This window comes from Macrobrachium nipponense, chromosome 1 (genome assembly GCF_015104395.2).
Source record: "Macrobrachium nipponense isolate FS-2020 chromosome 1, ASM1510439v2, whole genome shotgun sequence".
Classification (NCBI taxonomy): domain Eukaryota; kingdom Metazoa; phylum Arthropoda; class Malacostraca; order Decapoda; family Palaemonidae; genus Macrobrachium; species Macrobrachium nipponense.
Genome location: NC_087200.1, coordinates 53,371,331 through 53,386,032, shown reverse-complemented (window position 1 = coordinate 53,386,032; position 14,702 = coordinate 53,371,331). Strand labels below are relative to the sequence as shown.

Sequence of the window (14,702 nt, the reverse complement as noted above, 5' to 3'; positions counted from 1 at the left end):
TGTTCAGAGAGCTGACGTCTAGTACTGGTCTCCAGCCTCCACCCGAGGCCTTCGCAACCAGAAAAAAGGCGATTGTAAAACCCCGGGGAGTTTTGATCCAGTACTAGTTCTATCGATCTCTTTGTCCCACATTTGTTCCACCATCGATCGAAGAGTATCCCTCAGCACAGGATCCTTGTACTTGGCTGTTAGTTCCCGTGGTATTGAGTTAGGAGGGGAGGAGTGTTCAGGAAAGGGGATACGATATCCCTTCCTTATTACAGGAAACAACGAAGACGCGTCTGCGTTTATAAGTGCCCAGGCCTCCACAAATCCCAGGAGCCTGGCACCTACTGGTGCTTGGAGGAGAGAAGCATCACTTTCCCTTTTAAAAGGGACGAAAGGCAGACCTACCTCTCTTCTCAGAGCCTTCCTTCTTGCGAGAGGTTCTTGGAGGTAGGGCCACCTCGAAAGGGCTGAACCGATGTACTCGGTCCTTTCTTGTCAGGTGTAGAAGCAGGCTTCTTCTTCCTTGCTGACTGCGTCAGAAGGTCCTGAGTCGCCTTCTCAGTTAATGAACGAGAAATGTCCTTCACCAACTGAGAAGGGAACAAAAAGTCAGACAAAGGCGAATACAGCAGCGCTGCCCTCTGAGCGTGGGAGACTGCCTTGGTTAAAAAGGCACTATATACCGTCCTCTTTTTAGAAGACCTGCTCCAAACAAAGAGGAGATCTCAAACGAGCCATCCTGCCACCGCTTTGTCTATACAAGACAAGATGCACAAAAGGACTTCTGGTTCGATTCCTTCAGAATCATGGGCTTTCTTGGACATCACCCCAAGGACCAATCTAAGAAGTTGAAAACTTCCAATACATGAAAGAGTCCCTTGAGGAGATGGTCCAGTTCAGAAATGCCCCAAGTAATACGTGCCGAGTTCAGACCTTGTCGACGTGAAGCGTCAACTAAGGTCGAAAAGTCCGCTTCTGACGTAGACGGAAGAGCAATACCCATATTCTCTCCCGTCTGATACCAAATGCTCTTTTACCAGCTAGTCTCGCTGGAGGCATGCAGAAGACCGTTCTGACTAAGTCCTTCTTAGACTTCATCCAAGAGTCTAAGGACTGAAGAGCCCTCTTCATTGAAATGGCGGGCTTCATTCTGAGAAAAGACGAAGACTTCTTCGTCTTAGCACTCGAAAACAGAGAGCGAGGAGAAGGAGGAGCGGCAGGAGTCAAGTCGTCTCCATACTCCTCTAGAAGCAAGGCAGTCAAAACTTTATAGTTCGACAGTCCTTCTCTTCCTTGATATTCTTCGTCCGAGTTTACTTCTAACTCGGGATCTAAATGAGTCTCCGCTCCCAACTCCGTACGTTCTTCCTCTGGAGGAGACAAACTCCTAATAGGAGAGGGGCTAAGGGGGGGAATTATATTCCTTCCTCTTCCCGCTTTAATAGCCCTGGAAGGCGCCAAAAGCTCAGGCTTCTCTCCATAAATAGAAGACGCTTCCAGCTTGGATGACGCTTCTCGTCCGCCAAGCGTCCTGGCTGACGCCTCCCGCTTACGTGGCTGCTGACGTCCAGGCATTGACGCGCCTCGCGCCTGGAAGACGCCTTTCCGCTCTCAAAAGACGTCCTAACTGGCGCCAAAATATTGGTTGGAGCTTCGCGTCTACAATCAGCTTTCAAAGACGCTTCATGCCTAAAAGACGTCTCACGTCTCTCTGGCGTACGTGTCTTCCGTAAGCTCCCGATCTCGCTCTCGAACCCGAAGCTTCTGCGATATGTTTAGAAGCTTCACGTTTGCATAACGCTTCTCGCTTAGCAGGGGAGAGAGGACGAGACTTCTTGATTGGAAGCGCAACGTCCTTCCTACGAGGCGCTAAAACTCCCACCAAAGAGGCCAGTTGTTCTTGTACTGCCATGATAATCTTCCTTGAATGCTTCATCCCACGTCCAACTGCATGACGCCCATTTCGTCATCAATCGGGGGGAAGGGGGGTTAGAAGTCGGGAAAGGGTCTTCTGCGTCCTCGTCCGGGTGACGCTGACGCCACCTTCGCCTTCTTAATAGAAGAGGGAGCGTCATCTGAGAAACGCTCTGGGCTCGAATCAATTTCGGGTTCTTTCAAATGCCATTTCAGAGGCCTCGATAAATCCGACTCCTTCCACCCTCGTTTTAGGTGAGGGAGAGGGAGAGGATGAGAAACACTCACGAAGGACGGTTTTTTTTTCTAAAGCGCCCTTGAGCAGCCTGCCACGAAACAGAGCTTGCTGAAGGGACGTCTGACCGTTGGGGATTCCCCACGACCTCCTTAAGGCTTTCGACTTTCCTTCTCTTGGGCATGGGAGCTTGGAAGAGGTCTAGGCCTGGGAGCGTCGCAGGGACGATCAAAACGCCCCCTCCAACACTGAGAACTCACTTCACTGTAATGCACTTTCATTAGCCTTTACCTTGTAAGTCCGCCATTTTGGACATCAGGGGTCTCGAATAGTAGCTTTCAGATCGGTGATTTCCGAGGCCACCGATTCCGAAAGTACACTTTGTGAATTAGACACTAGGGAGAATCTAAATCATTAGGATTAGAATAAGTATCAATAAAAGGCTCAATAGGCCTTGAACTCACACCTTTCAGATGTCTAACCCTATCCCTCTCTAACTTCTTCAAATAAGAAGTTAAAGTCTTCCACTCTTCTGCATTTAATCCCTCGCATTCATGACACGTATTAGTAGCAGAACACTGAAACCCCCCTACATTTACGACATACAGTGTGAGGATCAACCGAAGCTTTCGGTATCCTCACCCTGCAGCCTACATTCACACACATCTCACACTCACATTGAATCAGACATACTGAGAAAAAATCCAAAAAGCAATTCCAAAACAGTCCACAGTAGCGAATGCCAAAAACACGATCCAGATACGTCACCAAAAAGCGATAAACGATGATCAAAGGATGAAATAAGAATCTAAGTCAGGAGTAATAGCAACAATGTTGATACCACCGGCGACAGAGAAAATATGATACCCAAAACGGGGATGGTTCAACGGGGAGTCCTGCCGCCCAGGGCAGGCCGGTAGATTCACCTGACCTACCTGTAGCGAGTGGCACGAAATTTGAATTTCTGTCGGGACGACGGAGTCTTAGCTATGTATAATCGACAGGTAAGTTGATTGTATGAAAACAGAAAGTTGAAAGTGGTGATGGAGTTAAAATTCTGCATTAAAAAAAAAAAAAAAAAAAAAAAAAAAAAAAAAAAAAAAAAAAAAAAAAAAAAAAAAAAAAAGTTAAAAAAAAAAAAAAAAAAAAAAAAGCAAAAAAAAAAAAAAAATAAAAAAAAAAAAAAAAAAAAAAAAAAAAAAAAAAAAGACAATTTGTCCAAAATTGCATTTTTCCTAACTATACAAACCTGAGGTCCTTTTACAATAGGAAGGTACTAGCGGCAGCTGGATAGGTCGTAAGCTTTCGAACAAGGGGTTCGGTAGTTAACTGCTTGTCCGAACAGGCGCGCGCGCGCGACTGGGAGGTAAACAAAATCACTTTTGCTTTTGGCCCAAGCAAAAACTGCAGAGTGAGGGGTGGCATGAGGTGGGAATATGTGTAAAAAAGGACCTCAGGTTTGTAGTTAGGGAAAAATGCACTTTAATTTTGGACAAATTGTCATTTGTTCCGACACGGCATACAAACCTTCGGTCCTTTTACAATAGGAAGACTCACTTCTTGGTGGAGGAATCTGAGTCTTTTGTGAACAGACTGGTGTTCGCCCCCCAACCCAACCTTGGAATGCCTCCCTGGTCGTAAAGAGCGAGGGGGAGGGATCCAAGCCTCTGTCCGATTGATCGGGGTGTGCACCGCAGGATCAATGGTCAGACCTCTGGACCAAGTACTAAGAGAGAGGCAAGCGTATCTCTTCGTACCAGCAAACAAGAACAAGTTCCTATTTGCAAGAGGCAACATAAAGTTTATGGTTTGTCTCTTGTTGGCATCCACTTCCCCCCCCTTGTAGGAGGAAGTGGTGGATATTCGCTCCCATCCCTAGTGAAAGGGATAGGATGGGGCTCTGTCGAGTAGCTCACCGGCATCTCGTCCTTATCCAGCAAGGTGATGACCGTATCCCTCTACCCACAGGTAGAGGGGGAGAAAAAGATAGGAAGAGAAGCCAGTCACTCTCTCATTCACTTATCTATTCTTACAGTCACACCAGGACTCGATGCTGTTCAGCCTGCTAGGGTCTGGGTTAGCTACACAACGTGTTGAGCAGCCACCTAGGGTCCCAAGGAAAACGATCCAAGGACCTGTGGGCAATATCCAAAAGGAAGTAGAAGGAGGTGCCAGTGTCTGGTTGTACCAGACTCCTGCCTTCAGTACCTGCGCCACGGGAGAAGTTCTTGTGTAACTCAAGGGAGTGTACTTCTAGGTCATCTTGGTGCTGACGAAGAGTCTTCAACACTCAGCCTGGGATGTCGAGTTTCTTCAGAAAGCGCATGGTCGCGCTTTCACAGGACAAAGCAGCATCTCCTTCGCATCGAACGGCGGTGAAGTCCATTAGGGAGGGGATTGTGAAGGACTCTAACCGATCGTCAGGAACCGAAGGGTTCTGAGTCTTCCCTACGAAGTTCGGTACGAAATCGAGCGTCACGAATCCCCATCACCCCTGGATGCTTGACTTCGCAGGAAAAGTCATGCATTACCTCAGAGGAAAGAAGGGAATGGTCGTATGACCTATCCCTCTTCTCGACTTCGGTGATGTCCTGTACCCATACTGGTCTAATCCGTCTGCAGCGAAGTGTCTCACATTCTCCTATCCCCATGCAGTGAGTTCTTCTCGGTAGTGGATAGGACACCGACACTCAATGGTGGGTGTCGATGGTATGGGTACTGTGACAAGCCGTTAGGACGAAGAAAAGACTGTTATGGAACAACCGAACTAAGTCCACAGCGAAGTTCGTAACTGACTTGGGGCTCTGACAGCTGCCGACTGACTGCGTTCGGTAGGAGGCAAGTTGTCCAAGAGCCCCCAAGCAAGTCACATGACCTTCGCCTTAATAGGGTTATGCCAAGAGACTACTAAATAATTTGTTGTTACCGATGCCAGAAGGCGAGGTGATGATTCTCTTAAGGCATGTGCCCAACAGCGGGAAAGTCAACTGCCTTCTAGAGGACCGAGGTCCCTGATGGCAAGACTATCTCATAGTATAGTTGATCTCAGCTAAGGAAGAGAAACAACACTATGTGTCGTTGAAGACGAAGGTGTACAGAAAAGCAACCTACGTCTTCACAGATGAACCGAGAGAAGGATTCTCAAGATTCTGAAACCTGTGCTACAAAGACTGAGAACGCTAACCGCTATTCATTGCTGTCCGGTGAGGATCGTAGTTGCAATAAAAGCGGAGCGCTTTTCAGTAATGAAGAGACAGGGAAATACTGCCTGAAGAACTGCTTCTCATGGGCTGAACATTTGGAAGTAGAGCTGTCAGGTCGAGAGTAGGCGATGTCTTCTGACACATCTGTTTAATTCGGGGCGAGCAATGAATAATTGCACACCTACGAATACGAGATATTTTTGAAGACAAACTCAGATGTCCTGGAAAAATCATTCGCATTATCGCGTGCGATGCAGCGGGTGGAGACTAGTACAGACTTCTGTTACCGTGCGGTAAACAGAAAGATGAAAGAGTCCAAGAGATATCTCTGTTGAAAATTCTCGCAATGTCGAAGGCGATGAAATCGAGCGTCACAGCAGTAGATGGTCCTTCATTATTGCGAGAATCCCCGTTAATCAGAGACCTAAGTCCATGATTGTTGGGCAGAGATACGGTTCGGTAGTCAATCAAACCAGGGGAGAGAGAGACGTAACCGACCGTGCATCTCCGAGACCTAGCTCATACTGAGCTGCTATCAGGCAGTTCAATACGCAGCAAGCTCTCGGTGACTCGTCATCCTGAGTTGCCAGGTAATCCATTATTCCACGAGGAATGCATTCGGCTAGAACCATCGAGCATAAAGAATACGCTCGAGCATTATATTTAACGAAACGGATTTCGGTAAAATACAAAAGCTGATTTTGGTGTTGTCATGACAATACAAGTATCTAAAATCGAAACTGATAACTGCTGGGAGGTTGCAGGCAACCCCGAGTTGCAGTTCAATTAAGATACAATTCGTCTCGGTCACAAACCGTAGAGTAATACGGTATGCGCTACCCCCCGGACAATTCAACTGTTAAAAGAATCATGTCGCGAGGGAAATAATACATAGTATATTTGTAGGTTCTGTACCACGACCTCCATCCTAAATTCTTTTCCTCTCGAGGAATGAGAATAAGGATTGGAGATCGACCGCCTTCGTTCTCTAGTCAAGAGAGTGAGGAGAAGCTCTTTTCCCAAAGGAAAGCTTCAATGGTGAACAGAATACCGAAGACGATAGTTCAAGCCAAACTGGAAGTTCCCGTCCGTTTCTTCTTCTATTCCAGGTTAATCGCCTACTGTGAGATACCTCTTCTTTCAGCAGCAGTCTTCTTCCAAATGCTAGAAATTACAGGAATTCGAGCATAAGCGAGGTTCCCGATTATAGTGTAACAATTATCGGGGATTCTCGCTCACTTTGGACCGTGGTCTCGCCTAAGGTGTTTGGAATCGTAAAAACTCGAACACTGAGTGCGCTAGAAAATTCCGTAGAAATTCTAAGCACTCTGCGAAACCCCCCCACCGAATTCGCCAAACGATATCGGCTGGTGGTCCTCTCGATTCCCGTAGGAATCGAGAAAGGGGCAGGATCCCTCCTCAACGACCGGGGCTTACGTCAGGTAGGACCCGAAGGTCCCCCGGTAGCGCAGCCCCTAACGTGATCTTACAGAGAAATCTCTGTAGGATCCCTCCCCTTTCCCTCGTAGCCGTAAGGAGAGAAGGGAAGGGGGAGGGGGGGAATTGGATACTGGTCTCGCCCTTCCCAGCGGAACTAGCAGGTTGGAGAAGAAAAGGAGCAGCCATCGCCTTACGGCGATGGCCTCTCAGAGCCTGGGAAAACGTATCGTCAGGAGAAAACTGTTTTTCAACCCGAGGAGGGTTACGAACTCATACTGTAGGTAAGGGTCTGCCGCCTGTGAACGTCGTCTGGGTGGGGCTGATCGACACCTGACAGGAGAGAGCCGATACCGTCCTCCGACTCATTAAGCCTCCTCGTCGAGGTCGAAACCTCTCAGGAGGACCGAAGGGGTATTCAAATACGGTGTCGCCGAAGACACGTAGAAACGCCTCTGTCGCAGTAGAGGAGGTAAAAGTAGCTTGTTCGACCGGCCAGAACTGAGAGAGCCTTCTTGTCCGGAGACGAGAGACTACCTGGTTCAACACAGTCGGCAAGCTCCGATCGCAACCACCGTCGATTTGGGTTCCCTCTCGGGCCCCAAAAACGACGAACTTGAGCCGAGACGTGGCTCTGCTGGTGGGAGCGGCGATCCTTCCCCGAGGTCGTTGTGCTGACGAATCAGCGCCATAACCTCGGCAAAGTTCCTCTGGATCTCGGAAGTCACAGCATCTTGCAGAGTAGGACCGTTAAAAAGCCCTTCGAACAAGAGCATATTCCGAGAACCTTCCTCCCCCCCCCTAAGTAGGGGAACAGCGACAGCCCTCGGTCTTCTCCATCCACTTGCGCATACGTCTCCTGGCGGTCCAAGAACCGTGCCTGGCACGTAGGGCGTCGTGTGGGATCATGATTGGGGCGCACCCCTCACGATCACTCCTCAATACCTTCGGACTTCCTCCCGGTGTAACCCGAGGTTCCGGTTGAAAGTACGGGAGAGGCAGACCTGACGCTCCCTCCTCGCTCGCTGGCAGAACCAGCAGGCATGAGGGCTGCAGGCGATCGTCAACCCGCGGTGGCGATCGAGCTGCAGGCCTGGTCGAACCGTCTCGCTGTGGAGAACGGCTGGACTGAGCACAGCGGCCCCTATCTCGAGTGTCAGAAGAGCTGGGTTGCTGGTTGCCGTACCCGAATCGCGTCTCTGTGAGAGCGACGGTTCAGGCGACCTTGGCAGGCTCCACTGTCACAGTGAGACCGGTGCTTGTCCTCAGACGGCACGTCACGTCGCTGGTTCCGAGCCGTTGGGCTACGGCTGGCACCGGCGAAACGGGAAAAAAAACGGGAGGACCTCTTCCCAGCCTCAGGCCCGTGGCCCGGTTAGATGGACCGTCACGTTATCCCCGGGGTTGAGCCAGCTGGTCGCCGCGAGAGCGAGAGCTGGTCTGGTGAGAGTCGCGTGAGCGGCTGTCACCAGTCTTCCGCCCCGTGCCGTGAACCTGACGCTGAGCGGGCTCAGAGGTCTGGTTCCTGGCTGCACGGTCGCTGGTAGGCGACCGTACACTCGGTACCTCCCGCGAACGACCGAGGCCGAGACGGACCCTGATGCAGTGGCAGAACCACTGACACCAGAGGAGGAAGTACCGGTGTTAGCCGGTACCCCTCTGGTCCCCGTAGTCTTCTTCCTTGCGGAAGAAGAGACGGGCCCCGCTCCCGAAGGAGCAGGAGGACCAGCGGAAGGAACCCTCCCGTCCCACCGAGGTGAGACGGGTCCCGAGAAGCTCCCGAGGGAGACTTCTTAGGAGGGAGGAGGCAACCTTCTTCTTCCTCGGCTGTGAAGCCTTAGAAGTCGAAGGGGAAGAGGCGGCAGCCGACGACGATGAAGAAGATGAAGACGACGACGACAACACCTTCCTCCTCTTCTTCGTCAGCTTCCTCAGGACAGACGTAAGATCTGCTATCCAGGGCGGAGCCGGGGCTGCTGTAGCCGAAGCCACAGGGCCCGGACGCACCTGTACAGACAGACCAAAGTCTGGGGTGTACCACCACGAACAGGGACGACGTCAGTAGGTATGGGCATCTCAGGAACAGCAGGCACAGCCAGCACAGCATCGGTAGGGACAGCCAGCGCAGCAACGGCAGGGACAGCCAGTGCAGCAACGGCAGGGACAGCCAGCGCAGCAACTGCAGGGACAGCCAGCGCAGCAACTGCATGAACAGTCAGCCCAGAATCGGCAGGTACGGCAGGCAGCACCGGAAACACAGGAAGTGTAGCAGCAGCCAGCAACATCCTGGTACCGGCGGCAGGTCCAGGGGCGAGCTCTAGGGCAGCGGAAGTGTGGTCGCGCGGCAGCGCGGCAACCACGAGCAGGCGGCGGCACGCCCCCCTCTCGGTACGGCGAACGGACTTCACAGCGGCTGTAGGCAAGACTGTTACCACGTGAGGCGAGTACACCAGGTGAGGAGGGACGTCGTCACCTGGAGTGTGGGTCACCACTCCATGGGTGACCGCAGTAGGCCCAGACATAGAACCGCAGCCCACCCCCTGGACACTAGCACGCCCTGCAAATGGAAGGACGCCCATACCTCACCGAGGTCCACCCTCGTGGCTGTAGCACCTGCGGAAATAACAGTAGTAGTGATTAGTGGGGGGGAAGTCCCTCGCGCGGGGGGGTGAGCCCCACACCGAACGAGTGGAAGACCCCGAATATAATTGTATATCTGGGACACCGAGCGCCCTACCCCCCCGCGCTCGACGGATCGGCGCGAGGAGAAAGAACCCAGATAACCTCCCCGCCCCCCCCCCCCCCCCCCCCGAAGGGGAAGGGCCATCTGTGGGAGCTGAGCGGGGGGGGGGGGGTTCTCGTTCCCCACCCCGCACAGCACCCATGTACCCAACAATAATAATAAGAGCCCAAGAGCAATCGTGCCCTCGGCCCGAATGCAAGGGCATAAGGATCAATTCCCTGACTGAGCGGAACTTGAACCAAATAAAATATTGCAGAAATCAATAATAAAAAGGAATAAAATGAAAAAGAATCTGCATTACGATTCACTTTCACAATGAATAAGGGCTCGGATCGAGCGCATTTGCGCCCTCGGTACCGAGCGCAAGGGTAAAGGATCCATTCCCGATTATGAACGGAAACCTTGATCCCTAATGAATTGATGCAATTCAAAATATATATGAAAATGAAAAAGAATACTGCGCTTGCGATTTCACTTCATACAAATAAAAGGGGAAGGATCAATTCCCGGGAAATAGCGGAAACTTGATCCAAGTAAATAATGCAATCTCAATAAAATATGAAAATGAAAAAGAACTGCACTTGCGATTTCACTTCATTCAAATAAAAAGGGGAAAGGATCAATTTCCGGGTAAGAGCGGAAACTGATCCAAAAATGAGTATTGCTACAATCAAAATAAATATATGAAAATGAAAAAGAATACTGTACTTGCGATTCCACTTCCATACAGAATAAGTTTCCGTGCCGAGCGCATTCGCTCGGCAACGGAGGCATACAGGTATAAAAAAAAAAATAAATGAAAAGGGCACTTACTTACGATTTTCATCTACACATTTTAAACCAAAAAATAGCCCCGGAGCGAGGCTCCCCCCCCCTCGGCCCCGAGCAATACACAATACGAGGATCATTTCTGGGGAAAATGAATTCCCGCACTTACGCCCTTCAGTCAGCACTCGGGTAATGGAGGGCGTGGAGAAACCAAGATCCTTTAATTCACAATTGAATTCAATGGAAATAACGATGAAATGATTGTACTTACAATTCAGTTTCACTAGATAAATAGAAAAAGAAAAACACAACCATGCGAAAGCAACGACGATGAAGCGGGCAGAGAGCGATGATACACGTCTACACGCCAGCAGGCCGAAAGCAAAAGTGATTTGTTTACCTCCCAGTCGCGCGCGCGCGCCTGTCGGACAAGCAGTTAACTACCGAACCCCTTGTTCGAAAGCTTACGACCTATCCAGCTGCCGCTAGTACCTTCCTATTGTAAAAGGACCGAAGGTTTGTATGCCGTGTCGGAACAAACGGCAGAAATTAAGGATGTTCTAGCCGCATTTCATAAAGTGCAATCGTTTGTCCTCCTCCTCTGCCGCCACTTTCGGAGATAGCCTCACTCAAAAGGTAAGCGTCCATATTTTACGTACAGTATTTCTTGTATACCATGTACACTAATACACTTTATTTACAGGCTATTTTGCATTTTGTTATTAATTTAGGTATTGAATGGTCCAAATTGTTGTAGTATTTCATTGTTTATGGGTGAATTTAGCTTTATTATGAAATTTACTGGGGTGTTTTTGGAGGGCTTGGAATGGATTAGCCATTTTACATGTAAAATGTGGTCCAAGATACGAAAACCTCATGATACGAAGGGCGCCTCTGAACGGATTAATTTCGTATCTCGAGGTACTACTGTACAGTGAAAACTGAAATGGGTAAAGTTGAAAGTAAAATTACTTACATGTGCGGGATCTTGTGATGTAGAGGTCAATGTAGCCTTTTTCCACTTTCATTTTAGCATCATCATTCATTGGCGCTGGCATCCCACCTCTGTTCTTGAAGTATGGAACACAAAAATGTGAAATTCGAATTGGTAGCTTGCCAGTACCATCAGCTTTCTGATCACTTGCTCGCACTGTCCTGGCACATGCTATCTCTCTCTTCAACTTGGCCTATTTGTAAAAATACAGAAATATTAATCTCTTAATGTTATTTAAACTTAAAATTACACAAAACTAGAATAATGTTAGATAAACAATCACTTGTCTTTAGTTGAAAAGCATTTTGAAATTACAAGAACCTTTTCCTTAATAATAATGTACGTATTAACTTTCCACAATGTAGAATCTAAAAAGTTTCTTCAGGACAATTTAGATCTATTATCAAAACTTATGGCATACTTTTCACAATACTCTTCAAGCACCTGTTGTTGTTGGTTATTAATCTTTAAAAATAACCAAGTTACAAAAGCAGGTGCCTTGAGGAGTTAACACTTACTGTAATCATCAATGTACACACCGTAAAACTTAAAATAGTTTTCCCTTACGCCAAAGTCACTACTGTTACTAGTAAGCCTAAATTTCTTTGAAGTACATAAATTCATAACATTACAGTACTACGATATCTGAACTTGATACTACTAACTCAGAGGAGTAAATTCAATCAGAATCTTATATATAATATATCAAACCATAACACAGCTTACATACTGTGTATAGCACCTGATAGGTTGATTACTAAACTTCGCTGTCTAAACTTATAACAAAGCCCTGATAAAATTAAATACAATTGTACACATTTCACCAAAGATCAGTCATATACAGCTCTCATCTGTGGTCTTTCAATGGCCAAGGAACTACAATCTTCTGTCAGACAGACAGAAGTCTTCTCAAGCCACAGCATACTTACAGCTACTGCAACCACCTGCGAATAGCTACAATCCGCAAATACTTGACAGCCCACCAAAAATGCTTATAATTGTCTATTTTGATAGTTCAAACATAAAAAAAACTAAAAATGCTTATACCTGAGTATTTTAATGTGTAGTGGTGAAGTTGAAGTACTATAGACAGGCCTTACCCCATAACCTTGACAGAAGTCCATGTCCAAATGAGTCATGGTAATTCTGACAGCTTCATCTCTGCACTTATGACTATGTGACCCCTCTGTTTTTGTACCATTTTATGTTAATTATTGTAAATTTGTTTTTAACTTTACTACTCCTGTCTTCTTTTCGTTTTTAAGACTGTATACATATTTTTGCCTTTTCTTCTTTCTTCGTTTTACAAATTTCATTTATGTATTTTGCACTAATTCCATAAGATTGTATACCATGTATTTAAGCCATATAGTTATAACAAAAAAACATTTATTATTGAATAAAAATACTACTTTCACTCAAACATTATAACTTAAAATCAAATATCAAAAATGATATTGTTAGTATACAATAAAGTTTTGTACATACTTACCTGGCAGATATATACTTAGCTTAGGTCTCTGACGTCACGACAGAAAATTCAAAACTCGCGGCACACGCTACAGGTAGGTCAGGTGATCTACCTTACCCGCCGCTGGGTGGCGGATGTAAGAACCAGTCCCCCTTTCTTGTCATATTATTTTCTTCCTCCTGTCTCCTGAGGGGAGGCTGGGCGGGCCATCAATCGTATATATCTGCCAGGTAAGTATGTACAAAACTTTGTTGTATACTAACAATATCATTTTTGTACATGAACTTTCCTGCCAGATATATACTTAGCTGATTGACACCCTTGGTGGAGGGAAAGAGACACATACTTACCTAGAAAGTGGGGGGACAACACATGTTAAAGGAATAAAAAATATAAACATCTGGTTCTTACCTGATTTAGGCAGAAGACTTCATAGTTACTGTCTATTAGTCTGCGTTGCCTAAAGAGTCTCAGCGAGGGCGTGACCTATGGCTGAAGAACTCTTTGGGTCTACCAATGGGAACTGAGTCCACTTACTTGGCAGAATCCAAGCAGGATCTGGTCAATGGGGATCAACCCCCTTACATGCCAGAGCCTATCACTACCAATTGCAAGGAGCCTCAAGCACAACCGATCACCTAACCAAATACTAACATTAGTATACGAAAGAAGGAGCTGCCTCCTGCAACCTCCTTCGTACAACCAAAAACTCAAATTTAAAACTAACAGGGAAAAAGATTAAAAAGGATGTGTTTCAGCTCCCTGCCCCAGCACTGAATCCGCCGATACTTAAGGGCCTAGCCCAAAACACTTTTCATACGTAATCAATACGTCTTTTAGGTAGTGATTGGAGAAGACTGATTCACACCTCCAAAAAGTGGCCTTCATGAGGTTTTGCAATGACAAATTCTTCTTGAAAGCCAAAGACGTCGCGATGGCCCGTACTTCGTGCGCCTTGACTTTCAGAAGACTAAACTGTTGCTGATTGCAAGAAGTGTGGGCTTCTCTGATAACATTCCTGATAAAGAATGAGAGGGGATTTTTAGATAAGGGCCTACTGGGGTCCCTTACAGAGCACCAGAGATTGCTCTCATTAGCAGCAAGTCTTCTCTTCCTCTGAAGATAAAATTTCAGGCTTCTCACCGGGCAAAGAGATCTCTCCTCTTCTGTCCCAACTAAGGAGGATAAGCTCTTAATTTCGAAGCTCCTGGGCCACGGTGAAGAAGGGTTTTCATTTTTGGCTAGGAAAGCCAGAAGAAAAGAGCAAACCGCGGAGCCTCCTTGGAAACCTACCTCACCTTCTAGAGCCTGCAGCTCGCTGACTCTCTTCGCTGACGCTAACGCACAGAGAAAAAGGGTCTTCATCGAAAGATCTCTGAACGAAGCTGTATGGGGAGGTTCGAACCTTGAGGACCTCAGGAAGAGCAGCACGAAATCTAGATTCCAGCTAGGAACTAAGGAGGAGGTTCTTTTTAAAAAAAAAAAAAAAAAAAAACCATCTCAAAAGATCTGATTAAATCATGGAGGTCCTTGTCTTCGGATATGTTTAATCCTCTATGACGAAAAACTGAGGAAAGCATGCTCCTGTATCCCTTGATGGTGGAGACAACTAACCCGCATTTTTCCCTCAGGAAGATAAGGATATCTGCTATCTGAGTCACAGAGGTACTGGAGGAGGAAACTTTATGAGTCCTGCACCAACGTCGAAAAACATCCCACTTCGACTGGTAGACTCTAGATGTGGAAGGTCTACGTGCATTGGCGATAGCCCTTGCAGACTTTGCCGAAAAGCCCTTAGCTCTGACGAGACTCTTGATAGTCTGAATCCAGTCAGACTGAGAGCGGGGAGGTTTTTGTTTTGAAATCTGAAATCTGTCGAAGTGGGGCTGTTTGAGCAGATCGACTCTTAGTGGTAGGGATCTTGGAACATCCACCAGCCATTCCAGTAC

General features: G+C 47.5%; 1 protein-coding gene across 2 annotated transcripts in view; it reads right to left on the bottom strand.

Moving 5' to 3' along the window:
* Window positions 1-14,702, bottom strand: part of LOC135219304 (uncharacterized) — a 347,240-nt gene that overhangs the window by 253,606 nt on the left and 78,932 nt on the right. For both annotated transcript variants that reach the window (XM_064255961.1, XM_064255960.1), the window contains exon 5: window positions 11,265-11,475. In XM_064255961.1, the coding sequence (XP_064112031.1) occupies window positions 11,265-11,475 (211 nt within the window). The remainder of the gene's footprint in view (window positions 1-11,264; window positions 11,476-14,702) is intronic.